The sequence below is a fragment of the Mus caroli genome, unplaced genomic scaffold, assembly GCF_978045245.1.
Source record: "Mus caroli unplaced genomic scaffold, Mus_caroli_1 scaffold_6, whole genome shotgun sequence".
In the NCBI taxonomy this organism is placed as follows: domain Eukaryota; kingdom Metazoa; phylum Chordata; class Mammalia; order Rodentia; family Muridae; genus Mus; species Mus caroli.
The window spans coordinates 29,394,183-29,421,426 of NW_028227261.1; the positions used below are offsets into that span (position 1 = coordinate 29,394,183).

Genomic DNA, 27,244 nt, shown 5'->3' on the forward strand with positions numbered 1-27,244 from the left:
CTGAATAAGGAGAAAAAAAGCTAAGCATATGCATTTGCGCTCTCTCTCTCTCTCTCTCTCTCTCTCTCTTTCTCCTCTCTCTCTCTCTCTCTCTTTTTCCTTCCTGACTACTGCTGTGCAGCCATGATTTCCCTGCTAAGATGGACTGTACCCTCCAACTGTTTGCCAGAATAATCCTTTTTTTCCCTGAAGTCGCTTCTGTCATGTGTTTCATTACAGTAACAAGAAACAATGTATGCCTGCTGCTCACAAAGTTCAGGCCTCTGAGCTTTAAGGCCGTGTGTTTTCAGGTGGATACAGCCATTCTGTTGATGACTGAGACCAGTGCAAGGCACCTGGAAGGCAGAAGAGACCACCTTTGCTCCAAAGGGATATCTTCTGTCTCTGGGCCACCAGGGGTCACATGGAAAGTCAGGCAATGAGCAGAGTGGCGGGGCCAGGCTGGGATGTGGCAACAGGAGGAACAGGCACCAGATAATGATCGCCAGGTGGGAGCTGGAGGTAAAGGACACATGGGCAAGGAGAAGGGAGCTGTCCTAACCCCATCCCTCCCATGGTACAGGTTTCCCCACAGGCAAGATGTCTAGGCAGGAAGTTAACACGTTGGTGGGAGTGTATGGCTAAGGGCTCCCTTTCCTGACAACCTAGCATGTGCCAGAGTCTCCTTTCACTTCCTATAGTCCCTTTAGGGTGAATCGCAATCTCTGTTTTCAGAAGACAACAGTAGTGGGGTGCCTGGTGATCATGTGTGTGTAGGAAGTTGAGTGTTTTCATGATTTGAATGTGAAATGTCCCCCAAAGGGAGACATGTGTTTGAACACTTGGTTCCTGGCTGGTAGAACTGTTTGGGAGGTTGTGGGGCTTTTGGGACGTGGGGTTTCAGCTGGAGGGAGTGGCTTCTCAGACCCTACCCCATCTGAACTCCACAGCCCAAGATAACTGTCTCTCTTGCCCTGTGCTCTAGCTACCACCTTGCCTGGGGTGGGCAAACCCCTTTCTATAAAGAGATTTCTGCCCATAGCTGAGTTTGAAGGCTACCCTCCTTAGCTGTGAATGGTCTCTTCTGCTCTACAAGCTCCAGAGCAACCAGAGACCCAGATGTCAAAGGATGGATGCAGATGTTCTCCAGATGTGCTCCTTCTTGGAGGCCAAAATCTGGATTTCATGGGTCATGAACTATTGCTATTATGTTTTCTATTTATTATTATGTAGGGTTGTGGTTCATCTTTATGTGCCTATGTTGGTGTGTGTGTGTGTGTGTTACCTGTGCAGTGGCCAGAGGATATCTGTTGAATGTCCTGCTTTAGCTTTCTCTGCCTTATTACCTTGAGCCAGGGTCTCTCTCTGCACCTGAAGCTAGGCTGGCACTTGCCAAGCCCCAGAGACCCTCCTGTCTCTGCCCCATTGAAAGATGAGGTTACATGCCCTGCCTGGGATTTCACAGTCCTGGGGTTTTAACTCAGGTTCTTATGCTTGCATGGAAAGTACCCTTTCGCACTGAGCCATCTGCTCAGCCTCATATTACTCTTAATGTTTCCTTTTTCTTTGACTGTCGAAAAGCACAGAACCCAACCTCGGTTCAGGAACCCTTTCGAAAGCAGCCGCAAGCTGGACTGGAGCTGCCTGCGAGGTATGTGCAAATGGCTGCTGTGCCTTCAGTGTAGATGTTGCTGTCCTGGCATTCTCTACCCAGAGTTCTCTGTGCTGTGTGTGTATCAGTCATCTCTTTGCTGTCCTACTGTATGTGTATCAGCCATCTGTTTGCTGTCCTACTGTGTGTGTATCAGCTATCTGTTTGGGGCCTGCCTTGTGTCACTACCTCTTTCTTATTCTGGGTTTTGTCTGGCTTTTATTTTCTGCCCCTATCTGAAGACCTTGCCCCACCCACCCCACCCCACCCCAGTAAAAAAGAGTTCTCCCAAGGGCAGCTCTCACCATGCTGTAGGGAAAGTTCAGGTTCACATCTGTGCCCCTAGTTTAACTGTTCTGTGAGGAATGGAGCGGAACCTCAGGCACTCACCCTTCTGTGCCAGCACAGAGTGTTGTCTCATGGAGGAAAGTACAAACTTCAGTAAGATGACCCCTGCTCTAGTGGTCTGTCAGAGCTGAGCCTAGCTAGGACTCAGACCTTAGGACACTATCACATTAGCTGAATACCTGGCCTGGCCATGAACACGACTGAGCTCTTATAATTATTACCATCATTACAATTGTTGTTCTATGTATGTGGCTGTGAGTGTGTGTGTGTGTGTACATGTCTACATATATGTGGGCACATACGTGTGCATGAGTGTGCAGGACAGACATTCATGACAAATGCCTTTCACAATCATGCTCCACCTTATTGTTTATTTCCTGAGGTAGGGTCTGCCACTTGAACCCAGCGCTTGCCACTTTGGACAACTAGCCTGCTTCCTCAGGAGACCTGCCGTTTCTACCTCTTTAAGACTGGGAATACAGGTGGCTTGCCATACACACACTCAACATTTATGGGAATCTGAATTCCAATCCTCACACTTGCATAGCAAATATTTTACCCTGTGAGTCATCTCTCAGCCTCATCATCACCAACAGCACCACCTCCATCACCCTCTTCCTCTTCCTCCTCCTCCTCCTCACCATCATCATCACCACTATCATCACTAAAAAATTAGTCTCATGCATTAACACAGTCACTAAGCATTCCATATCCACACTGAGTCTCCCTGGGCTGGGATGCAATAAAAGAAACCTGGGCCCATGGTATACCAGTGCTGGACCACGCTCTGTTGTGCTTGTAAAAATGGAACTGTCAACGCACCTGCTTCGTGCAAACGTGCGTAGGATGGAACGGGGTCACCTGGGACCAAGTGCTCATGACCTTGGCAGCCCTGAGACACAGCAGCATAAAAGCCCTGTGTGGGAGGGTTAGGGGACAAGAACCAGAGGGTGAAGCTTCAAGGAGGACATTCCTGAAGCAGAACCTCTTAGACTATGGGCCTCTCCTACTTCAGACACGTGAAATTAAGCTAGAGGATTCAGCTAGCACTACAAAATGGAAGAGGGACGATCAGGGTGTCTCACACCCAGGCCAAACACCCTGGGTGACAGTTTCTACTATAGATGCATGTGCCCTGTAGGTTGTGATTGGGAAAAAATGCGCACATATATAATGCATATGGACATATGTATGCATACAAACATACACACACATTTATGGTGGGGTGCGATTCACAAACCAAAGTTTCAAAGTCACTTAACAGACAGGCATAGGAAGATGGCTAAGGACAAAGCCTGCAACTTTATGGATAAACTCCTAAAGGTTTGTAGGTGAACTCCAGTTTTATCATATAGTTAGGAGATGTGTGCTCTTGGGCGGGTGACACCTGCTTGTCTGAGCTTCTGCTAAAAGGAATAGGAGCTGGTAGGTCACTGTGCTTTGGGGAGCAGGCTACCTATCACAGAGCCTAGCACACAGCAGGTATTCAACAGCCACACAGTAGTTATGTGGTAAGCAAGAGACCTAGAGACTGCCCCCTCCCCAGCTATAAATATGTAGCATACACACAGTAGAGATGTAATCAGATAACCTAGAGTTCATGACCAGACAACCTAGTACTGGATTTTGGTGGTGGGACCTGTCACTGAGCTGTTACCTGTCATGGTGACATTGGAACCTCAAGAACCTGAACTATCAGGCACACCTAATACTTGCTTAATCAGAAGAAAGTGCGCCATTAAGCTCCACTTTTCTATTTTGGGAAACATGACAGGAGGAAGCCGGTGGCTGTTTCTCTGGCTCAGGGGGCTAGGCCTCCGTGGTGGTATGCACTGTCTCCAGGAAAGCTTAGCTTTGTGATGTCTCCAGACCCAGTGGGCTTATGGCTTACTTTTTACACATTGCAAAGGTCTCCTCTAGTGTAGACAGAGGGAATGAGGCCACTCATTAAGTCCAGATATGAAAATATGGTTCCTGCAACTGCAGCTTTACCCTAGACCCCAGAGTATTTATCAACTTTGAATACTGTCTCAAAGTACAGGCAAGGTTTTAAGGCACATCTGGTTCCCTCCCCTGCACCCAGTGGATGTCTAGCTCCTCCTTGGGTGTAAGGAGTGCTCCCCTCTTTTAGAGGTGACTCCTGCGGCTCAAAGTGCCTTCCTTATTGGAGCATCAATGTGCTTTCCTGGGGTTTCTACCTGCTGCTCCTGCTCTGAGTTCTTGTCCAAATCAGAGGTTGGAAGTAAGTAGGGACACTCTCTAAGGCAGCTTGCCTATCTATGCTTGCAATAAAGTGCTCTAGATAGAATGAAGAAGAGTGCAGGTGTGGGGAGCCTCTGGACTGTAGGAGATCAGCTACCAACGCTGAGGACGCATGGAACTCTGGCTCAGAAGAGCAGTGGGGGCTGCTGGCTGGGAAACTGGCTTCCCTTGCTGTAAGATGGGTGTGCAGCTAACATCTACTTCACAGCATGATGATAAGGGGGCAATAGAGGTGCCTGCCAAGTTCCTCACTCTGGGCCTGACTCTTAGCACTAATCACGATGAGGACTCTGTCCTGAAGAGTGGCCACCAGGCCATTAGTGTCTGAGAACTGCCCCTCTGGTACCTAAAGGCTGCCTAGGCATGTGCAGAGATGCAGGCACAGAGACCTCAAGATGCACAGATGTAATGGCCCCAAGACAGGGATGTCTGAAGTCTTATGTGGGTGAAGGACTGAGGCCCTCACGGCCACTGCTGTTCTCTCAGAAGAAGCCCCGTTCGGGTTGTGCTCACCTTGGTACTGGGCGCTGAAGCCTCGCTGCCGGTGGTTGCCATCTGATGTGAAGTGGAGCCGCAGCCAGTTCTTGCTGCTGATGACAGGGGCTGGGAGGCTGGCTCCGGTAAACCTGGGAGGACAGGACAGAGAAAGGTCAGGAGTGAAACAGGACATCAAGGAGTCTGTCTATGCACCTTCTGAAGCAAGAGGAGAGCACCATCTATCCGATGCTCTAGGAGGCTGGAGTCTGTGCAGCTGGAGGGGTTTCCAAGCAAGTTACTTCTCCCACCTCCGATTCCCCAAATCCCAGCAGATACTCGGAGCTTGAGAGTAACCAAAGGAAGCTAGGAGCCAAGTTGAGGGTTCTCTGTAGACAATTCCATTGACATTGTACTGCCTTTCCTATTTTCCTATTTTCTGGGTCTTTGATCTTTCCTGCCATCTGCCTTTCTCCTGCACTACACACACACACACACACACACACACACACACACACACACACACACACACACACACCAGGACTCTAGGGAGTCCCTGAAATACCTCAACCCCAGGAAAGTCTTCCCAATGGTCTGGACTTGAAAATCACATAAATCTCTTGGCGTAGGCGCAAATCAAGGCTTCCAACCTGTGACCTTGTACCCAGGCTTTCCTAAGTGAGAAGCACAGATGCAAAGGCCGTGTGTGGGGTTAAGTGAGAAACTGTCTGGGCACTGAGGCTATCCCAGAGCCTGACACCTCCAGACTCACCCACAGCAACTCCTTCCCTACCCTGTAGGACCCAATTCCAATGACAGTTCTGCTGCCAGTTCTCCCAAAGATCAAGCCTCAGTAGGAAGCAGTGGGGCTGAGTGGGGAAGCAGCTGGGGCTTGGAGGGACCTGCAAGCTGTGCTGTGTGACCCCAAGAAAGTTGCCTAAACCCTCTGAGATTCTGTGACCTGATCTATGGGTATATATGGTGATATCCCCTCCTCAGGGTTGCAGGGACTCACAAAATGACACTCTGCAGAGATCCCGGAGTCCCGGAGTAGAGGAAATCGGAAATACCCCTAACCATAGGGTTGCATGGCAACCTCTACCCAGATCTTCAGCTGGTTTGGGGAAAACCCTGGCAGAAAGACCAAGGAATGAACAACCACAGCGCACACCCCTTTGCTCTCTCCTGACTCCCAGCTGCTCCTGCTGCTGATCTAGCCTATTGGAGGCTTGATGAAAGATTGATGCTCGCCCACAGGTGAGTCTTACAGACAGAGGGAAAGGAGGAAACCAGAGAGGGGGATCCGGAGGGGCAGGCACTAGAGAGCCAACAGAGTGGCTTCCCATAAATATACACGAAACAAAAGATCTAAGCAAGGAGCTTGATACCCTCTGATCTCAGTTCTTACTATAATGAAAACGCTGACGCACACAAAACTCTAGGAATATAACCCACAGTGCTTGGGCAGGAACTATTATAGAAACCAATTACTGTATCTCACCAGATCCCATTTAAAATAGTTTATTACAGGGTGAGTCATTTCAGTTTTCTAAGGAGCCTCAATTGGTATCGTGGGTTCCCCCACCCTAGGCCAAATTCAATTGGAGCTCAGTGACAGAACTTGGAGGCTATTTACATATGGAAGGAGAAGTGGGGGAACTTCACCTGAATAATTCAGAACCCGCGGCTGCTTCTTAGAAAAGGCAAGGAAGGGGTGGTCTAGCGGTCCAGGTTATAATTGGAAGTTGGGGCAGGGAACTTCCCAGTTCAGGGATGAGGTGGGAGCTGATGCTCAGTTTCCTATGCATAGCTATCCTATGGTTACCTGGCACCTTCTAGCTGTTCCATCTCCTCCTGTGCAGCGAGCCTTGTGCCGTCTCCTCCCCCTCCCTTCTCTCCTGTGTGTGTGTGTGTGTGTGTGCGCGCGTGCACGTGTGAACGCACACATGCTCAGCTCTGATCCCCACCCAACCCCGTCTTTCCAAGCATATTATGTTGAGCATTTGAGGGTGTCCTTGGCACTGTCATAGAATTTGGGCTTCTGTGGTAGGATCCTCATCAGATGGCTATGGAGAGATGGTACCAGCTTTGAATCAAAGCTTTTAACAGAACCACACCCGGTGACTCTCTCCTGGAATATGAACCCGCAAGAGGTTGAGTCAGGAGGATTGCTGGGAGTTTGAGGGTAGTATGTGCTACACAGCAAGAGAACTTGGTCATCAAAAAACTACAAAATTAAAACCAGCACACACACACACACACAAAATTTCTTTCCACACTAGTAAGTACAAAGATGTGAGTAAACTCAGTGGCCGAAGTTAGGCTGAGGCAGAAGAGGAAAGGTTAACAGGGAGCAGAGGGGACTGTGAGTGTCACAGGAGTATGCATGTGGGTCCTGAGGTGGATCACACTCATGAAGCGGAAGCATGAACAAGTGCGGATCATAAGCAAGGTCTGTGACTGTGGCTGTGAACACGGAAGGTGCACTGAAGTCTCATTCGCCGGGACTCTGGGAAAGCTGACTGTCCAGTGAGAGGAAGTGGAACTGTGGTAGCCGAAGCTGGGTTGAGAGCTGTCAGTGGATCGTGCATGGCTGAGAAGGAGGGAATGGTCCAGATCTAGGTTCTGTTAGATCCCCCCTCCCAGTCTCCTCTCCCACAGTTCCTCATCCCATTCCTCCTCGCAAAGGATGGCCATTTTTTACCAGCAATCTAATGAACTGTACATTCACAACCAGCAGTATGATTTTATATAAATGACCTCTTAACAGAATTCATTAAAAAGGAAACAAAGCAAAATCCTGTCCTCAGAGTAAAGTCCACACTGTGGACCTCCATGGCCTTCAGCAAAGTTTGCCCTTCCCTGTTTCCCCCCCGCCCGCCCCCGCTCCCGCTATCTCTTGTTTCTTTATTCTCTAACCAAATGGGCTCCTGGCTGTGCAAACTTGCCCAGGCCTGCTTCTGCCCCCAAGACCTTTGACTTGACCAGTTCCTGCTGCCTGCCATGCTGACCTTCCCTCCAGACCTCTATCTGGCTCACTCACATCCTCAAGCAGGTGCCGGATTCTCAATGGAGCCCTCCTCTTCCTGATTTGTCTCTTGCCTGGTTTTCAGCCTGAGCATGTGTACATGAGTGCTCACATGCCTACACACACACACATGCCTACACATACATGCCGACACACACCTCCATAAATACATGCCACACACACACACCTATACACACAGATATTCCTACACACATACACACACACACACACACACACATGGGCACACAAACCTATACACACACCTACATGCACACACCACACACACATGGGTGAACACACACCTACATAAACATGCCTACACATACACCACACACACATGAGTGGACACACACCTACTCACACATACCTACACACATCACACACACACCAGACACACTGCACACACATGGGTACACACACACTTACACATATACATGCACATGGGTACACACACACACCTACACACATGGGTGTATACACACCAACTCACATCACACACACACACATGTACACAGATACACACACAGAGGTGTACACACACCTACACACATACCATAAACACCACACAAACTTGAGTACACATACACCAACACACACACGCACACACATAGGGGTGCACACACACGTGGGTGGGCATACACCTACACACCTACACATAGGTGCACATACACCTACCCACCAATATACCACATGCACAGATGCACATACCCACATACACATGGGTACAAATACACACACACACACACACACACACATGCACACAGCACTCTGCTGCTGGTCAAGCAGGAGAGCTTCGTGTGTTGGAAAGAGCACTGTTCTCTGAGTGTCTCCACCTTCTGATCCGTGCTCTCTCTACTCTTTCCCAGTGGGCCGCCTGGCTACACACATACCCACAGTAAAGAACCCCATTCATCAGCACACAGGACTTCATGGCAGAGGTGAGATTATAACCCAGACCGTCTCCTTCAGAGCCTGGGCACTCAGCCAGCAGTGCACTGTCACAAGTGCACACGCCCGTGGTGCAACAGTCAAGGCTGAATCCCACCCTGTGTCTTCCTTCCTCTTTACCCTCCAGGATCCTCCTTAATTTTGTTCCTTCTTAGAATCATAATTAAAGGAGAGAAACACAAAGGGAGAGGCTCCCCCTTCAAACCTTCCTGTCCACATTACCTTCTCTCTGGGGGGCCTGAGGAATTCCAAGCTTGCCCAGTAAATCGCTACTGCAGTACTACATAAAACGTTATCTAAGCAAGTATATGTGAGGTTGTTTTTTTTTTTTTCCCTTTTTGGTAAATTGACTTCTGTTAAATGGGGCTTCATTAATGGAATCTAGCTTGGGGAGAATTAAAAAAAAAATCACTCCCTTTAATGCTCCGAGTTGATTGGAGGAGGAGGGGGAGTGGCAGGGTGAGCTCGGCCTTGCTCCCAGAGGCAGGAAGATGCTCTGTAAGAAGCTGTTCAGGCACTGAGAGAAGCCCTGTCCAAATGGCAACAGCGAGTGTCTGGGCACTGCTGCCTGGCAGCGGAGACACAGGAGACTGGTTTAAACGCCAGCCTCCCTGTGAACTGCCAGTCCTATGAAGACAAGCATGTATCCAGTCACCAGACATGCAGGGGGCAGGGGCACTGTGTCATGAGCTGATTGGGCAGTCCCTGTCTCTGTGCAGTGCCTCTCCCCTCACAGTTGCTGTATCTGGCAAGAGCACCCGTGATCCCTCACATGAGCCACATGGGTTCTGAGCTAGAATAACCATGTGAGGTTTGGGCTCCAGGCCATTCTGCACCTCAGAGTCTAGTGTGAGCCATCCGTCATCTCGTCATCTCCATGGCAGGCCTGGGAGAGGGCCGGGGGAGGGAACAGGTATAACTCCCCACCCCCTCCTTCCCTACCACCTGTCAGGGGATGGAGGGAACACTGTGGCACAAGCAAGTTAATCCTTCCAGAAAAGTCTTAGTGGAGGGACAGACCCACCAGGTCCAGAACTCAGCCCAAGTTCTCTTACATCTTCCCTCCCTGGCGGCACCTACTCGGAGTCCCTGCCTCTGAGGTTTCTCTACCCAGAATGTCTTCCCTGCTGCCCCATCTGATGACCTGGCACAATGTCACCCATCCTATAAGCCTGGTCAACTGTTGCCTGCTCAGTGTGTTCCCTCTGTAGCAGGGTCATGTGCCCCATCCTAGGTCTACTGTCTTGTAATCATCTTTGGACCTGATGCTCTCTCCACAGCTAGTAAGGCAAGCTCCACATGGGGCAGGATGGGAGCTTCTTTGCCTATCTCCAGCCCCACTGAGGGATAAATTAGTAACAGAATGTGGCTGCCAAGCAAGGCTCAGTCTAGTTCTGTGGATACAGTTTCACCCTCTGGAGAGTCACAGCCATGCCCATCCATTATTTATTTGCATACTGTCCACTGCTGCTGTGTCCACAGCGCTCTGCCATGCCACAGGAAACACCTTGCACTTGGGATGGGTAGAGGCCTACCATATGAGAATCCATGGGTTCAATGCCCATAAAATGATTACAGGGTACATATCTATTGGGAGGTCCGGGCAAGGGAGTTCAAGGTCATCTTTGGCTACATAGTAAGAAAGCTTTGCACTGTTGTTTACTGTCTGGTCCTTTGCTTACTCCCGGCACACCAGTCTCACAGATGATGTCACTAAATTAAAGCTGAGGAGGGAATCACAGGAGGACTAATTTGTGCCTTAGACAATTTCATTACCACGTGAATAACTTAAACGTATATGGAATTGCCAGTTAGTTTTGCATAGAAGTAAGCCTTTTCCCTGACCACAGACTTTGTACCCCAGACTTTGGTTGTATCTCATTTAAATCACAGTAGGCACCCAGGCAACAAATATTTGCTAACTGGTACCAGGTACCAAGATGGTGTTCCTGATCTGAGGAAGAGAACTTTGGGGTGATTGTGCCCTTTGAATTCTTCTTAGAGCCCCTCCCGTTCGCAGAGTCCTTCAAGAGTATTCGATCGGGTTCCCATCGTGGCGGCTGTATTTCCTTCCGCACTCGTATCTCATTCGTTTATGTGATGTTTAATTTAAATCACATAATTACAATAACAAATATGACTCGCTCTGGGAGAGCTGGCAACAGACCCAGCCGATTCTCAGAAAGTACGAGGCCCAGCTGGAGGAAGTCAGAGCACAGGGGCGGGAGGGCAGGGTGGGAGACGGCTGGCAGGCGGCCACAGGCAGCAGGCAAGAAGCTCGGTTACCACTGTGGGAGCACCAGAACGTTTTGTGTGTGGAGAGGATGGACGGTGTTCACATGGATGTGTGTGTGTGCATATGTGTATATGTCTGCATGTGATTGTGTGTGTCTGTGTGTATTTGGGTGTGTTTGTGTGTGCATACTCATGTGTGTGTGTATGTGTGTGTGTAGGTTAACCTCAGGTGTCATTCCTTGGGAGATATCCACGTTGCATTTTGAAAAAGTTTCTCTCATTGGTCTGGAACTGGCCTGGAACTAGCCAGTGAGTCCCAGGAGTCCTCCAGTCTCTGCCTCTCCAGCTCTTGGGTTACATGTAGCTGTCACCGTGCCTGTCTTTTTCACACAGGTTCTGAGGCTTGAACTCAGGGTCCTAAGTTGGAGCAGCAAGCCCTTTACCAACCGAACTCTGCAGCCCGAGGATGCTTGCACTCTAATGTATACGGGGACCAACAGATGATGAACTAAAGCAATGACTTACTGCCGTGGGTACCAGGGCTTTCCTAATTACATTCCCTCTGCAGTCAGAAGGGGGAGCATGAGGAACTGATCTTAGATTCCATTCCAGAAGTCCCTTGGGGTCTTTTGGCCTGATGCCCACCTTGCATGAACTCCCGGGCTAGTTACTTTTATACCCAAGCTAGAGTTGTTCTGGAAGCGGAAACGTCTGCAAGATTGGCCTGTAGGCATGCCTGTGATGCATTTTCTTGATTAATGGCTGATGTGTGAGGTATCACCCATTGATTCTAAGCGCTGTAAGAAAGCAGGCTGAGCAAGCCGTGAGGAACAAGTCAGTAAGCGGCGCTCCCTCCCCCATGGCCTCTGCATCAGCTCCTGTCGCTAGGTCCGTACTTTGAACTCTTTCCCCATCTTCCCTGGACGGCAGGCTTCAAGCTGTAAGATGAAATAAACTCCTTTCTCCAACTTGTTTTAGCTGTGGTTTTTATCACAGAAATAGAAACCCTAAGACAGTCGTCCATCCCTTGCTTGGAATGTTTACCGTAATGAAAAATTCATCTCCTCGAAGTTCTCCCTGACCAGCTTCTGCTACATATCCTCATCCCAGGCTCCAGCTACTTCTCCTCCTTTGGGAGGCAGCAGGGGTGGGGGGCAGAGAGCATCAGCAACAGGAAACCCATTCCTGAACCCTTGGCCTCGGTTGCTTCATTTTCTCCTGGGCCTGTTTCTCCAGACTGAAGGAAGCCACTATCTCTTTCTTGCTTGTCCACCATTCCTCAGTACACGACAAAGTATTTACCACAAGGGGCAGACTCACTGCATTCTGCACAGAAGCAGCAGGGACCATGACGTACCTCTATGTAGGGTGAGGACCCTGCTGGTGGACACACAGGTCATGTTGTACCGTGGGGGGGCAGGTGACCTGCTGGACAGTATGGAGGGTGCCAAGTCCCATGCTGCATGCATCTTGGTCTTAAGAGCACCACCCACTTGGACCAGGAAGACATGGGTCACCACATTGCTCTGGGCTTGGCTGTTCCTCCCATTCACTCAACAGCTGCTGGAATACCTCCCCAGGGGACTTGCCAGATGCTGGCGACCCCAGGACACCAGCGGCAGAGTCTTTGTTACTATGAGCGAATGTTTCTGTTTTCCCACAAGCGGCTTCATAAACTCCACAAATGAGCAGAACTTTGCAGTTCGGCTGATTGTTAGCTCCAGGGAGCCCCCCAGCCGCATCAGGCAAATGTTTTTCCTTCAGATTCGTGGCTCCCAGGAGGATGTGTCTGAACCTGGAGCTTGGAGGAAAAGGCCCTGGGATGAGTCTGTGGCTGGGGAAGAGCTTTGCTGTTGACGTCTGGGCCTTACCTCTTGTGCGGCAGCACACTAAGGTTTTAAGGGGGGCTGGATGTCGTTGTGGTCTTGCATCCCAGGTTCAGAGCTGAAGGGCTGGATGCTTCTTGCTTGACATACAGAATGTGTCCTGGGATGTTGAAGTCATTTAACAGAGAATGCACTGGAGGCCTTGGGGATGGGTCCTCAGAAATTTTTTTAGGGATGCTGTCCACCTCTGTCTCCTTTTGCCTCCAATCTAAGTCACAGGGTCCCTAAGCACTAAAATGCATCAAAGGCCAGGCTGTGTCCCTCAACCTGTAGCTCCCCCAAAGGATGACCCTATAGATCTACTACATGACAATTCTCAATAGTCAACTGGATCAGAGTGCTCATGTGACCTAAGCTAGGTCAATCAGGAGATGGGTTTGAAGTTGCTTGCTGGAGAGTAGTGGGTGTTCACTTAGATGAAGAGGAAGCCCCCCCCCCCCACAGCCTAGTTCTATGGTGAATAGATGCGGTCCTAATGTATCCTCTTCTACTCCTACCCTGCCCCATGCACATACAAGATGTCCTAGTCCTGTTCCAGGCTGGCCTGGGCAGCATCAGAGCAGATGTACTCTAGCTTCAGGGCTCTCAGGAGGCTGATCTCCATTCTCATCTAGGTCTCTATCACAACTGGTTAGACCTGAGATTCAGGGTGGTGGTCCTGATGCTCTGGAACTTTGAGCTATCTCATACCAGCATGACCCAGGGCTAGGGAGCAGGTTTTAGGAGCTTAGTGACCATGCCAGTCTTACAGGGCATCAGCATTTCTCCCTACCAGGTATCGTCTTCAGCACTGATGCTATAGGCTGATCCTACACAGACAGATGGAAGAAGGTTCAAGGTGGGGCCAAAGCCTGGGAATGAGCCAGTCCTGGACTTGGACCCAGGCTCTGCTCTTTACTAGGTAGACTTGTAACATCTCAGGACTAGAAGAGACCTAATGGACATAGCCCAGGACATCTTGTATGTGTGTGGGGCAGGGTAGAGGAGATACTGGGATACCTTTCCAACCCCATACTCTTGCCCACAGAACTCGGGTGTGGGAGGCTCCCTCCTCTTCATCTAAGTGAGCACCCACTCTTCCTCTCACCAAGCAACATCAGTTCCTTACCAATGCCATGGGATCCCTCAGCATCTCTGTGCTCACAGAGACCCTACCTAACAGAATAGAGACCTCACAAGAGGAACATGGGTAGTACCCGAGAAATGTACAAAGAATGTTACCTCCAGAGGACATGGGGCTCAATAAGTTGATCAATCACCCCCCCCCCATAGGCTTCCAAGGTCAATGAGAAGGCTACCATCTGCTCTAGGCACTAAACAGAGCTGGGGTGAAAAGGTAAAGATACCATGCCCGCTCCCCCTGCAGCAATTCCTACCATCTCAGCCTTGGCCATCTTTCTCCTGCACTGGAAGATGGAGGGAGTGGAAGAAAGAGGAGGCAGCTTTTCCAGGGAGGGTGGGCACTCCCGCCTCCTGGTGGCTTCAGGCATACTTATCTTGGAATCCTTCTACAGAGGAAAGGTTTCAGATGCCTTCCAAGGGCATCTCCCACTCCACTGCCATCCTGAGTGTCACTTGTTCCCCCTCTGAAGGTGGCTGGATAACCATGACGGTGCTTCACGGCAGCTGCAGAGTTGAGAGTTTAGACCCTTTGTGTACATGAAACCCAGCAAAGGTTCCTGGAGTGTCATGGAGCTGTGCTCTGTTCTCACCGCTACGCTGACCCGGTGACCTTGTGGCAGTGGCTTTCTTCTCTGCAGCCACAGTTGCACACCATGACAAGGGATGGGGTTGCTGCTTAATGATGATAGTTAGACAGAGCCAGCTGCCAAGGGGTCTCAAGGTACAGCAATGACCTCCCTGGCAGAGGCCACATCTCTGTGTAGCCAGGAAGACTTCAGAGGTAAGGGACCACCAGAGAGGAAGCAATGTGAAGCAGAGACTCCCCACGGGGACCCCTTAAGAAGCCTGTCTGGTGACTTTGAACATCTTCTAAATTACCAGCTGGCTCACTCAGGGTAAGGAAGGTTCCTGCACTAGGCCTGAGACAGGTGAGGTGGTGTATACGGGCACCTTTAGCACCATGTCTGGTGCATTAGCAGGCTCCAGGCACAAATGCAGAAGCTATGAGGGCCATGGTGTGTGAAGCATACACTATCTCTAACAAACCAGGGTTGGGCTATCAACATGGTAAGGCTGCAACAAATAGAGAGGAGGGAGGGGACTGAAACCAGAGGAAAGGAGGGTTTCTGTTTGCTCTTAGCCGGTCTCATCACACTGTGCCTGTGTCATGTATCCCACCACTTCACACCTGTGCCTGTTCCATGTATCCCATCCCTTCTCACCTGTGCCTGTGTCATGTATCCCACCCCTTCACACCTGTGCCTGTGCCATGTATCCCATCCCTTCACACCTGTGTCTGTCCCATGTATCCCACCACCTCACACCTGTGCCTGTGCCATGTATCCCATCCCTTCACACCTGTGCCTGTTTCATGTATCCTACCACTTCACACCTGCATCTGTGCTGTGCATCCCACCACTTCACACCTGTGCCTGTGCCATGTATCCCACCACCTCACACCTGTGCCTATGTCACATATCCCACCCCTTCACACCTGTGCCTGTGCCATGTATCCTACCACCATACCTGGGTCTATGCTATGCTATCCCATCCCTTCACACCTGTGCCTGTGCCATGTATCCAATCCCTTCACACCTGTGTATGCTCTATACTAGTGACTTCCGGTGAAAGAAGTCCAGAGCAGTCTGGAACAGAGAAGCAACCAGTAGCGGTTGTAATTAAACCACAGAAGACCAGGGCTGCAGATGGCTCAGGCATGTCAGGAGCTAGAAGCTCAGATGCCATCAGCCTCAGTCTGCAGGGCTTCTGAGTGCTGGCCAACAGCAAATGGCAGCAGCTGGAGGCTGAACCTCGGCCACTCAGCAGCTCTCTGACTCAGCCCTTCACCGTCATCACCAGGAAGAACACAGAGATATCTTTTTTTTTCTCATGGCAAACAGAAAAGACCCACAGAGGGTCTCAGATCATTTGCCTAGGCCATGAGCCCATTCCTTGGGACAAGGGGATGGTTTCCAGGGGGAACGGTTCTACAAAAGAATATGTTGAGAGGGGCGCCAGGGATGTCATCATGGTTGGAAGGTCAGGGGGCTGGATGAACTAAGGCCTTTTTCTAACCCTGTGGCTTGAATGGCTTTGTTAAGGCCTCTGAAGGCGCTCCACCCCCCTCCCCCGCCACCTGCACCCCCAGCACTGTCAGATCTAGTTCTAGACATTTTTCCAGAGGTGACCAGACTTGTTTGACCCTCACTATCATGTTTCCATTCGTGTTCCTGATCATTTTCCACTTCCTGTCTACCCATCCAGCAGATCATGGTGCTAGATGCTCCTTCCCCAGGTTCTCGAAGTTTGGTGTAGTACTTACAGAACATACATTAAGATTTAAGAAAGCAGCATTGCTACAGTACTGTCTGCTGAGTGGAAGACTTAACCCAGATGTTCCCAGCTGTCTCCTAATGCCCTCTTTTCTGGTTCCAACATCCAACCCGGCATCTCTTCTCTCATTCAGTGACCACATCAGTTGCATCCAAAGTGTATTAGTTTCCCTGTTTTTCTAAGGCTTGAGGATCAAAGAGCATCAAGTATGAGTCCAGACTCGGCACATGGCTGGGTCTAATGCTTCCTGGGAACTGGATGCAGGGTGTGAGTGATGAGGGAAGCCATCCCTGATGGGCACTGCTCTTTAAAGACAGTCGGTTGTCCTCTTCCTGACCCGATATCCAGCCTATGCTGGTAGAGCATGTGTGCCAACTGCTTGTCCTTTCATTCCAGTGTGTAAACACTGGCTTCACCGGCTGGCTTCTCACAATGCTTTTTATCTTCCAGGCTTGTGTTGGTATGTTCCTGTGTTCTTGTATGTGTGTGTGTGTGTGTGGGGGTGCATGTGTGTGAACATGAGCATGGAGGGCAGAGGTCAACATCCACAAGTGCTTCTCCTGCTGCCATCTACCTTGTCTTTTTAACACAGGGTCCCTCTCACTGGCCCTGGGGTTGCTGATTTAAGTAGGTCACGTGACCAGTAGCCAACCTGGAGCCACCTCACCTCTGCCTCCCCAGAGCCATTTTTCATTTGCTTTGACTTGTTTCACTTAATAAAAAAAAAAAACAAAAAACAAAAAAACCAAAAACCAAAACCAAACCAAAACAAAACAAAAACCACATTTATTTTACGTATGTGAGTACACTGTTGCTGTCTTCAGACACACCAGAAGAGGGTATCCTATCCCATTAAAGTTGGTTGTGAGCTACCATGTGGTTGCTGGGATTTGAACTCAAGACCTCTGGAAGAGCAATCACTGCTTTTAACCGCTGAGCTATCTCTCCAGCCCTTTGTTTCACTCTTTAATGTGGGTTCTGGGAGCCAAGCTGGGGTCCTCATGCTTGCATGGCAAACACTTTGTCAATGGAGCCACCACCTCAGTTCCATCACTGTCTTTTAAAGGCATGGCTTTGAGAGCAAGACTTGACCGGACATCACCTTCTTGACAGGCAAAGCCAGGTCTGGAGCCCCCATCTGTCTAGCCCTGAAAGCCGTATTCTTCCCCCTGCATATTATTACCAAGGGAAGAGTCCCTCACAGTTCCCAAGTGCACTTGCCCAGATGGAGTTTTTCATATCAGCCAGGAGCGTTAGTGAGCCTTGAGATCAGTCTGTGGGTTTCCTTCGAACCATCAAAATAAAACACGGCAGAAAAGAGTAGCATGTATCACACACATACTTAGTACAGTTTAATACTTGATACCATGACCTCTTTCTTATAATGGTAAGGGGAACAGCACCCCCAAAGGATTGCAAAGAGGATTATATGGATTGGTTATGCTCAGAAACTGAGGCTGATGCACATTATATATGTACATATATGTTAATGAGCTATGACACCAAGTGTATTTATTTTATTGTATACTGCAATCAAGAGATCCAAGCAATAGCTAAACTCATAGCCAGACTGAGGGCCAGTAGACTTAAAATGCCCAGCCTATAAACTGTATAAATAAAGGCTTATTGGCACAGACAGTCATTTACTTATGGATTATTGTCTGTGGTTACTTTTGAACCAGAAGGGCAGAGCTGAGTATTTGCAACAAGTCCTGCCATCCATGAAGTCTGAGATCTTTCCTGTCTGGCTACTAGACCGAGGCCCATTCCTAGAGCACATCTTGTAGTTCAGGACATTAGATAGACGGGTCTGCATCCTTACTTCTGGCAGCCACTGCCCCTGAATGTGCTGCTGGGTCTTTAGAGACCATGGGAATCTAGATCTCTAAAATTTCAATACCCTTCTGCTTGGGGTATATGGTGAAAGATTACACACAGTACTTTGGTCAAGGTCCCAGGAGAATAATTTGAGGAGTGTTTAATAAACAGTCTGTCCACAAAGGTGAGGGACAGGTTCAGGAAGGTCCTGCGATGTAGGCTTCCCTACAGGGGACTTGGGGCAGAGAAAACAGAACTGTCACCACCTAGACAGGAGATGATATGGGAGAAAGCGTTTGTGAGACTGGGAGGAGAGCTGGCTGCTTAGATAGGACATCTTACCAGGGGAAGAGACCTCTAGTCCAGAGAGGTGACAACTCCAGGTGACCTCTGAGGGGGTGGAGCCAGGAGACATCTGCCTCAAAGCTCACCTCCTCCATCTCTGATCTCTTGGGGCTCCTCAGTAGTAACACGAAATGAACCTTGGTTATTTTCCGAGGAAAGTAGCCAGGGAAGGGCCAGCGGTGGATCTTCAACAGCACACAGCATTGATTTCAGAAGCAGGGAAGCCAAGTCAGCTCCCCTGGCAAGCAAGCCAATAAGTAACATCCCTCTATGGCCTCAGCATCAGCTCCTGCTTCCTGCCCTGTGTGAATTCCAGTCCTGCCTTCCTTTGGGGATGAACAGCCATGTGAATATGTAAGCTGACTAAACCCTTTCCTCCCCAACTTGCTTCTTGGTCATGATGCTTGTGCAGGAATAGAAACCCTGACTAAGACAAATTGGTAGCATTTCCCAGCATCCCTGCAAGTCTGTAGTCTGGCCTACACAACAACAAATTCATATAGCTCTCTCTCTCTCTCTCTCTCTCTCTCTCTCTCTCTCTCTCTCTCTCTCTCTCTCTCTCTCTTCACTTTGCCTGGCATGGTACCCTATAGGTCACCTAGAACAATATCTCTTGCTAGTGCAAACACATTTTCCTGGGAGATCATAGGCTCAAAGGGAGGCAAGGTATGGCCACCAACCAAAACCAAAAGTTAAAGCCAGTCTTGGAAGTCTGAGAATAGTTTCCTTGTAGGGAACTACTGCTGAGACCGTGTGTGTGTGTGTGTGTGTGTGTGTGTGTGTGTGTCTATCTTCTACCACCCCCTGCCCAAACCTTACACAGGCTAAGACCAAAAATGTCACCTCTAGCCCTCCCTGAAAAGTTTTCAGGACAGTGGCTCCAATCAATCAGTTGACACCCAAGATCCATGGTTCCTGCCTGTTGGTGGCTGCTCAAGTTTGAACTCAATCCTTATGTCAATGAGAACATGTGTTCTTGTCCTATGCATGTGGCACTACTGTCCCCCACTGGATTTTCGGTAAACCCATTTACACACAAACAGGTCTGTTGGCCTTTACTGCACTCTCCACAGTTGGACCACTAGCAGGTTATCAACTTTTACCCCAAAGAAGCCACTTTGCTTAACTGTTTTAGTGCTCTGTAAACTAACTCTAAGAAATGGGGACTCTTTCAAGGATGGGGAGGGGCTGCCAGAAGAGCTAAGAATTCAAATTTTCAAGAACTCCAATGTAATTAATAAACTCTTAGGTTCTCTTCCCTCTTTCTCCTCCAATTTCTTCAGAGAAACGAAGGATTCAGACTCTGAGCTGAAGTGCTTGGGTTTTAAATTAGACAACTTTGTCCTGACAGGAACCAAGTCCCAGCTGTCATAGCTGATTATTTTTAGAGTTACTACTAAACCCTTTGTGCAGCAGGCATTGCCACTGCTTGAGGGAAACAGAAAGCCTTCACATGCTCTCATGACAGTTCCCGAGACATCCCCCCTCCTTGCCTTCATTATTTCTAGCCTGTGTGGAGGATGAGGAGGCAGCATCCTGACAATCACATGGAGAAAGGCAGCCCTTGTTATGACCCACTGGGGGACAGGGATATAAAGACCCCAGAGGCGGAGCAAAGCCCACAGCCTCCAGAAAGCCAAAAGGAAAGATTCCCAGGGCCTAGTAGCAACTTTAATAAGATTCAGATAAACCTTCATCTTTCCTTAAAGGAAGAAAAAAAAAGATTCCCAGAGAAACCAATCACTAAGAGGGCCTACCTGTAAATGACTGAGTTTGGTTGGCATTGGTCAGCTAGGGGATGACATCACAGTATCCCTTCTTTGACCCAACAAAGACCACCAGCACTGAAAAGGCTGGGGCCTGGCTGATGCTCACACACAGAGGAAATTTCACCATAAGTAGGGCACCTTCTAGATTGCTCCTCGGGTACAGAGACAGAAATCTCTGCTATCCTCCAGATCAGCAGGATCCAGCGAAGGACATTATGGTTGTTTAAACATGGGGAAAAAAGACCAGCTAAGGCCCAAGGTGAATGTGTCTTCTTACATCCATTTTATGCTGAATTTCAGAAACAAATTCAAGGAGCAACAGCCAAATACCTACCTTGGCTTTAAAGAATTTTCTAGAAAGTGTTCAGAAAAATGGAGATCCATCTCAAAGCACGAAAAGGCAAAATATGAAGCCCTAGCAGAGCTCGATAAAGCCCGGTACCAGCAAGAAATGATGAATTACATAGGCAAGAGAAGAAAGAGAAGAAAGAGGGACCCAAAGGCACCGCGGAAGCCCCCATCCTCCTTCCTGCTCTTCTCCCGGGACCACTATGCTATGCTGAAGCAAGAGAACCCCAACTGGACCGTGGTGCAGGTGGCCAAGGCTGCCGGGAAGATGTGGTCCACAACTGACGAAGCAGAAAAAAAGCCCTATGAACAGAAGGCTGCACTTATGCGGGCAAAGTACTTCGAGGAACAAGAGGCCTACCGCAAGCAATGTCAAGGCAGGAAGGGGAACTTCTTGGAATCAGCCAAGACCAGTTTGAAACAATAAAACATCATTCAATTGACTTTCTGGCCCTGGTGTCCTGTATGGTCGTGTGTCCTTGGATGCTATGCTATGAGAGTAAGTGGTTTGATTGAGGTCCAGTCTTGGGAAGGCTGGCTTTCAGAGAGAGAGAGAGAGAGAGAGAGAGAGAGAGAGAGAGAGAGAGAGAGAGAGAGAGAGAGAGAGCTCTAAGAGAGGGAACTGGCTGCAGGACCCAAATAGCCTGGGTTGACCAGGGTGGTTAAGCACATGTGAAAAGTCACTTGGGCATGGGGAGCGACATCACTGCTTTTGTGACCAAAGTAGAGTGATTGGCTCAGATATTTATTAATAAAATTCCCAGCTTCTGCTGCGGCTTGCCATCTCGTGGGAATGGGGTCAAACTAAGAAGGGATTGTGCTGTCTCTGCAGGCAGCCATTTTGATTTTGATTACAACTCTGGGCTCAGAATCAAGTTGTTTGGGTTCCCACATGCCAGGTCCATGGGACAGGGGCATTGGGATGCTCGTGCCCAGTGTGAGAACACAATGAGAGAGAAGGTTATAAAATACAGCAGCGGGAGTGGTGGTGAACGAGAAGCATGGGGGGTAGGTAGGGGGTGTTGGGGGGGAGGGATGAAGCCGCCCAAGAAGATCTCATGTTGGTGAAATCCCCACCCCCCATGGCTTACAGCTGGGACTCCAGCTTGGCTTTGCTTCTCCTGCGCCCTCTCAGGAGATGCCCTCATTTTCTGCTTCATTGAAAAGACAGAGATCATCAGACTTAAGTGTTCTTCTTCCTCTCAAAAACTGCAACCCACACTCATCCCCGCCCCTGCCTTGTGTCTCCTAGGGATCCCCGGCCTCCTCCTCGAAAGCAGGGTACAGCACCTGCTTTATGCATTATCTTAGTGACTGGATGAGGCAGCACAGTTCTGAATACTTAATAGGTGGTATTGTTTCTAAGCAGTGGTACCCTACCTTGCTAGTCAATTTGCCTTAGAAAGTTTCCTTGCAGTTGGGTGAAAGGAGCAGTTCAAGGAGCTGGGAGGAAATTGTCTGGCAGCTTGGGGGATGTTAAGCTAACGCTGAAAGGCAGAGGCTCTGCCCTCCAAGCAGAAGGAAGTGGAGGCTGTGGCAACCACATAAGTACAGTGCGGATCTCTACAGCTGAGCCATCATGTGACAACTCAACCATGGCCAAAACCTAGGTCGTGGCCTTGTGAAGTCTGAAGCGATGGATGCAAGGCTAAAAGTAAAGGTATTTATCATAGGCTAGCCTCGACCTTCCTTCCTGCCTTATTGTCTTCAGCAAGGTCAGAAGGGATAAGCTCCCACAGGCAGCAGGTGATCAAACTCTATAGAGCTATTCTGTTAAGACGCAGGGACAAAGAATGCCAGCTGGCATACTTCTAGAAGACACTATTGACAGCCTTGATCCTCTGCCTCGCTTCTGCCTTATTGTCTCCAACCCTCTGTTACTAACCCTTAAAATGTAGATTCAGACAACATCCCCTCTGTCCCCTCTGTTCCCCCTCTGTCTGTACTTAGACACAGACTTTACTGTTTCCTCATTGCTGGCTCCTGAATGGCAGATATCTAGTGGATGGTTGTGTGACACATCACACTCTGCTCTGGGACCTTGGGCTATCCCTTTCCAGTTATGAGAATGTGGAAATTCAAGTCAGTTTTGTCAACGGGATACAGGGCATCCTTGAAGACATGAAGGATGCTTAAAGACAATGGGAGGGGTTGACTCTATTGGTGTCTAATGACCATAGCGGATGACAGTGGAGGAACACAAAGAGCAGGGAGAGGGAGCTTGCATCTAACATGATGGGTGGGAGAGTGGGCAGTCCAGTGAGATACTCTGCCCTTGAGAAGACAGAGACTGAGCCTCTGGGCCCAACACCATCATTGTGACTAGTTTTCTCTGGCACCTCTCTCTGTGTAGTCATTAATATATCTGATACTCTGAAAGGTTTCCTGCATCATACCAGTAGCTTCTACTAATAGGAATATATATCAAGGGAGGAACAGACAGAAAAGTCAGCCAACACACTGGAGTTATCAGTAGTGCCAGGTGATGAGACATGTACATGCATGCACGTGGGTGCATGCATGCATGTGTGTGTGTAGGTCAGAGGCTAACTAGTAGGGCTTGGATCTCTTCCATCACATGGGCTCCAAATAAGTTGTCAGGCTCCATGGTAAGCAAGCGCCTTTATCTGTGGAGCCATCTAAGCATCCCAGCACCTATGTTTAAAGCACAGTTAAGGATACTGAGTCCTTTGGGGAAATCCCTTTGTGGTGGTATCACAGGGACTTGGGGCATGCCAGAGTGCCTGTGTAAAATGAAGTTTGGGTGCTAGGCTTGGCAAGTTCATGGGAAATGTGAACGCAGCTAGGGGCCAGAGAGTTCTGTCAGTGTGGTGGAGAGGAGCCATGTGCTTCCATCTATGATGTGCATTATTGATTATTCTAGAATCTTCAGAGACTATCAAGTGCCAATCTCCCATGATGAGTTCAGGAAGAGGAGGCAAAGCTAGAAGACACGAGGCTAATAGGCTCACGTTCCCCTTCAAGAACAGAGATAATGAGGGCCTCCATTGGGAATTGCTTGGAGAGACCATTGCTAAAAACCCAGAGTGGCAACTGTGAGATTGCTCTCTCTGTGATTCATTTTCTCTCCAGAAAGGGGGCTGGTAAGCATGGGTACCAGAATGTTTCATAGGAATGCTTTAGCCGGCCTCACATGTGCACCAGGGCCATGCTGTTCTGCTCCAGTCCTACCTCTGGCCCTTCCTGTCCCTGCAGTGAGGTCAGGCCTGCCTGTTGATCAGTTCCTCAGTAATGAAGTGGACCCTCCTCTTGCTTTCCCATCATCTGACAATTGATTCTGCGCTGGAGAGGGAAATAAGTATATTTCATTTATTGGGTTTCCCTCAAATCCCAACAGAGAAGTAGATCAAGGTTGCAAGAGAATCGATGTGAAAATGTCATTCAACCACACTGGGATCTTTTTGTTGGCTGCGCCATCCACTAAAACCTCAACTGTTTGGGGGATTAAAGCTTAGTTCTCTGGCCTGGAAGATCCATAAACAGGGTGTGGTCACCAAGGTGAGGTTCTAAAGGTTGGGGTGCCCCATTTTCTCAGCCTGTCACTTCTTGTCACACTTCAATAGATAAGATCTGACCTTCAGGAGAGCTGAGGATAAGCCAGGGCCATTGTTGTAAATGTGCTGTGGGGGTGGGGGTGGCCCTTGGTAATGGTGGGTGGTGGCATTTGGCTTAGTCTGTTTAAAGGTGAATGTACCACCTTAAGGAAACAGATCACCCAAAGAGACCAGGAGTCTCTGAGGCTGTCCTTGATCTCTGAGTTGGGGTGCACTGACAGTGAACTACCTGTTAAAGCCCCCTCAGACCCCAAAAGCTTTGCTGTTTCCACTCAAGGTTCCTAGTATAATCCCTGATATGCAGACTGGCTCCCTATGCTTCTGTGATTCTCCCCTTTAACAGTGACATGTTTGCCTGGTCGCCTGTCACCTGTGGGAGTCAGATATGACATAATCAGGTCAGAAACCAGTCTCACTGTCCCTGGGCTTGTAAGATGCTCTTAGTGGCTCCACCTCTTGATATCTCAGCCTATGTTTCCCTGCTCATCTCTGTGTGAGCTGCAACTACAGATTCCATTCCAATAAAGACGATAGTATAAAAGTGTTGGGCTATCATTCGTGCATGTTCACGGGTGTGGAAGTCACAAGACAATCTGTCAATTGGTGGGTGCTCAAAACATACACACATGTAAGCAGGTGCACAAATGTGAGTGTATGCGTGTGTACACACACACACTCGCACGCACACACACATGTACATGTGCCCATGCATATATGCACACATGCACAAACACACATGCACACACATGCTCTCTTACTGACAAGAACTTGCCAAGTGTCTACCTGTCTCTGGCCTGAGATGAGATTACAAGAATGTGCCATCCTACCTGGCTTTTATTTGGGTTCTGGGGATAAAACACAGACCTTTGCCTGACTGGGCTTCTCCCCAACCATGTCATTTTTTTAAACAAAATATTGGGTTATAAATCCTTTGACTTTAACCAAGTTCCCCCTTGCTCAAAGCACACTGACACATGGAAAACTGCTCATGAAAGAAGATCCCACGGCAAGGCACAGGAGGTAGATGGCAGTGACACACATCAGGAGCGGAGGTACCCAGCCTGGTCTGTCTTCAAGGTACTAAGTCCTTCCAAGAACCAAGAGAGAGCCAGGAACTGGACTGTCTCCAGACAAAGAACTGGGCTCTGTAGCCTTAGGGGCCCCTTATCTGCAGCTTGTCACCTAGCTAGGATACACCCAATTCCTGACACACAGAGCCTGAGAGGTGTTTTGTGTTGTGTGCCACTAAGACTTCAGGTCGTTTATTACCTGGAACAGTCAGCAGATGCAGAGTTTGGCACCAAGGTAAGGAGAGAGCCATGCCATAGACCTGTAAAATGTGGGCTAGCTGTGGAACCACATGTCTGGACTGGGGAGGGGCTGAGAGTGCATTAGAAAGATTGTTAAGACAAATCTTTAAAAGTTCAAGCAGAGCGTTGGAAACAAGATGTGGAGGGTGTTGCCTGCAGGAGCCAGGAGGACAGAAGGAGTGTGTGTTAGAAACCAAGAAGGAAGGGATCCTTTGTAAGGCACAGTTTAGCAATACTGTTGTCTGTGATTTCCTGGCCAAGAGGAGGTGTCCAGGGTTAGATGGAATTTCTTGCTCCATTCTTAAGAGAAAATCCCTGGGATAGAGAGGAAACAGGATGCTCCTTTTGATAGTCCTCTCTCTTGGGTGCAAAAGGGCTTTTAAGGGTTGTTTGGAAATCTAGCTGAGGCGGGAGTGGCCATATCCAGGGATCCATCCCATAATCAGCTTCCAAACGCTGACACCATTGCATACACTAGCAAGATTTTGCTGAAAGGACCCAGATATAGCGGTCTCTTGTGAGACTATGCCGGGGCCTAGCAAACACAGAAGTGGATGAGCACAGTCAGCTCTTGGATGGATCACAGGGCTCCCAATGGAGAAGCTAGAGAAAGTACCCAAGGAGCTAAAGGGATCTGCAACCCTATAGTTGGAACAACATGATGAACTAACCAGTACCCCGGAGCTCTTGTCTCTAGCTGCATATGTATCGAAAGATGGCCTAGTCGGCCATCACTGGAAAGAGAGGCCCATTGGACTTGCAAACTTTATATGCCCCAATACAGGGGAATGCCAGGGCCAAAAGAATGGGAATGGGTGGGTAGGGAAGTGGGAGGGGTATGGGGGACTTTTGGGATAGCATTGGAAATGTAATTGAGGAAAATACGTAATAAAAAAATATTAAAAATTAAAAAAAAAGACTTCAGAGGCTTGGGTTCCTGGAGACAGAGGCTCAGTTCCAGTCACAAGGATCCTTTAGCTCAAACAAAAGACCCTATGGGACCTATGAGAGCTTGTCCTTAGCTGTCTTAGCTGGAGGTCCGAGTAGGGAAGGCTTAGTCCCAAGGAGTATGTGGCTGTTGCTATGATCAATTCATTAAAAGCGAGTCTCGTGGTCTTATGTCTCTATCTACTCCAGGTGTTAAGAAATGAGCTCAAACCCTTGTGACATGAAACATCTCAGGTTGGGTCCTGGTACATTTTAGGTGGGTCACAAGCTGCAGTGCAGGTGGTCCCTAGGGCTAGAGACCATTTGTTTTTTGTTTGGAGACAATCCCAGTGACTATGAAGGTGATGTCAGTGAGAATTACAGGGGACCCCCCCCACACACACACATACACACACACACACACACACACACACACACACACACACACACACACTCCAAAGGTTTTGAGAAAACTCTTACTAGAGAAAAGACTGACAGCTGGGGCTGAAGGCGGCCAAGAGAGTACAAAATTTAATTTCTTTTAAAAACTGATTAATTAATCAATAATTTTGTTTTTAGTCTTGTAATTTATCCCAGGCTGGCCTCAAACTCTCAGTGATCCTCCTAGCTCAGTCTCTCGAGTGCTGAGATTACAGGTACATGGTACTACACCTGGGCCAGTACAATATGTAAAAGGACTATTGGATGGAGTGCCAAGCCCCTGCAAACACATGCTTTTTTGAAGGAAGGTGGACTTGAGGGGAAGCAGCTGGAGTTTAGAAGCAGGAGTCCTGAGTGGAAAGCTGTCCCAGGATTTCAAATGGGATCAAGAAAATGTCCACACTTTTCGGGCCAGTGACTCCTCTGTGCCTCGTGGTTCCCTTC

General features: G+C 49.0%; 2 protein-coding genes across 2 annotated transcripts in view; one reads left to right on the plus strand and one right to left on the minus strand.

The window, feature by feature from the left end:
* Positions 1-27,244, minus strand: part of Csmd2 (CUB and Sushi multiple domains 2) — a 574,744-nt gene that overhangs the window by 272,730 nt on the left and 274,770 nt on the right. The window contains exon 6 of the mRNA XM_029476560.1: positions 4,754-4,866. Coding sequence (XP_029332420.1) covers positions 4,754-4,866 — 113 coding nt within the window. The remainder of the gene's footprint in view (positions 1-4,753; positions 4,867-27,244) is intronic.
* On the plus strand, positions 20,289-20,990 carry Hmgb4 (high mobility group box 4). The gene has a single exon (XM_021159815.3). The coding sequence runs from the start codon at positions 20,429-20,431 to the stop codon at positions 20,972-20,974; it is 546 nt and encodes a 181-aa protein (XP_021015474.1). The 5' UTR covers positions 20,289-20,428; the 3' UTR covers positions 20,975-20,990.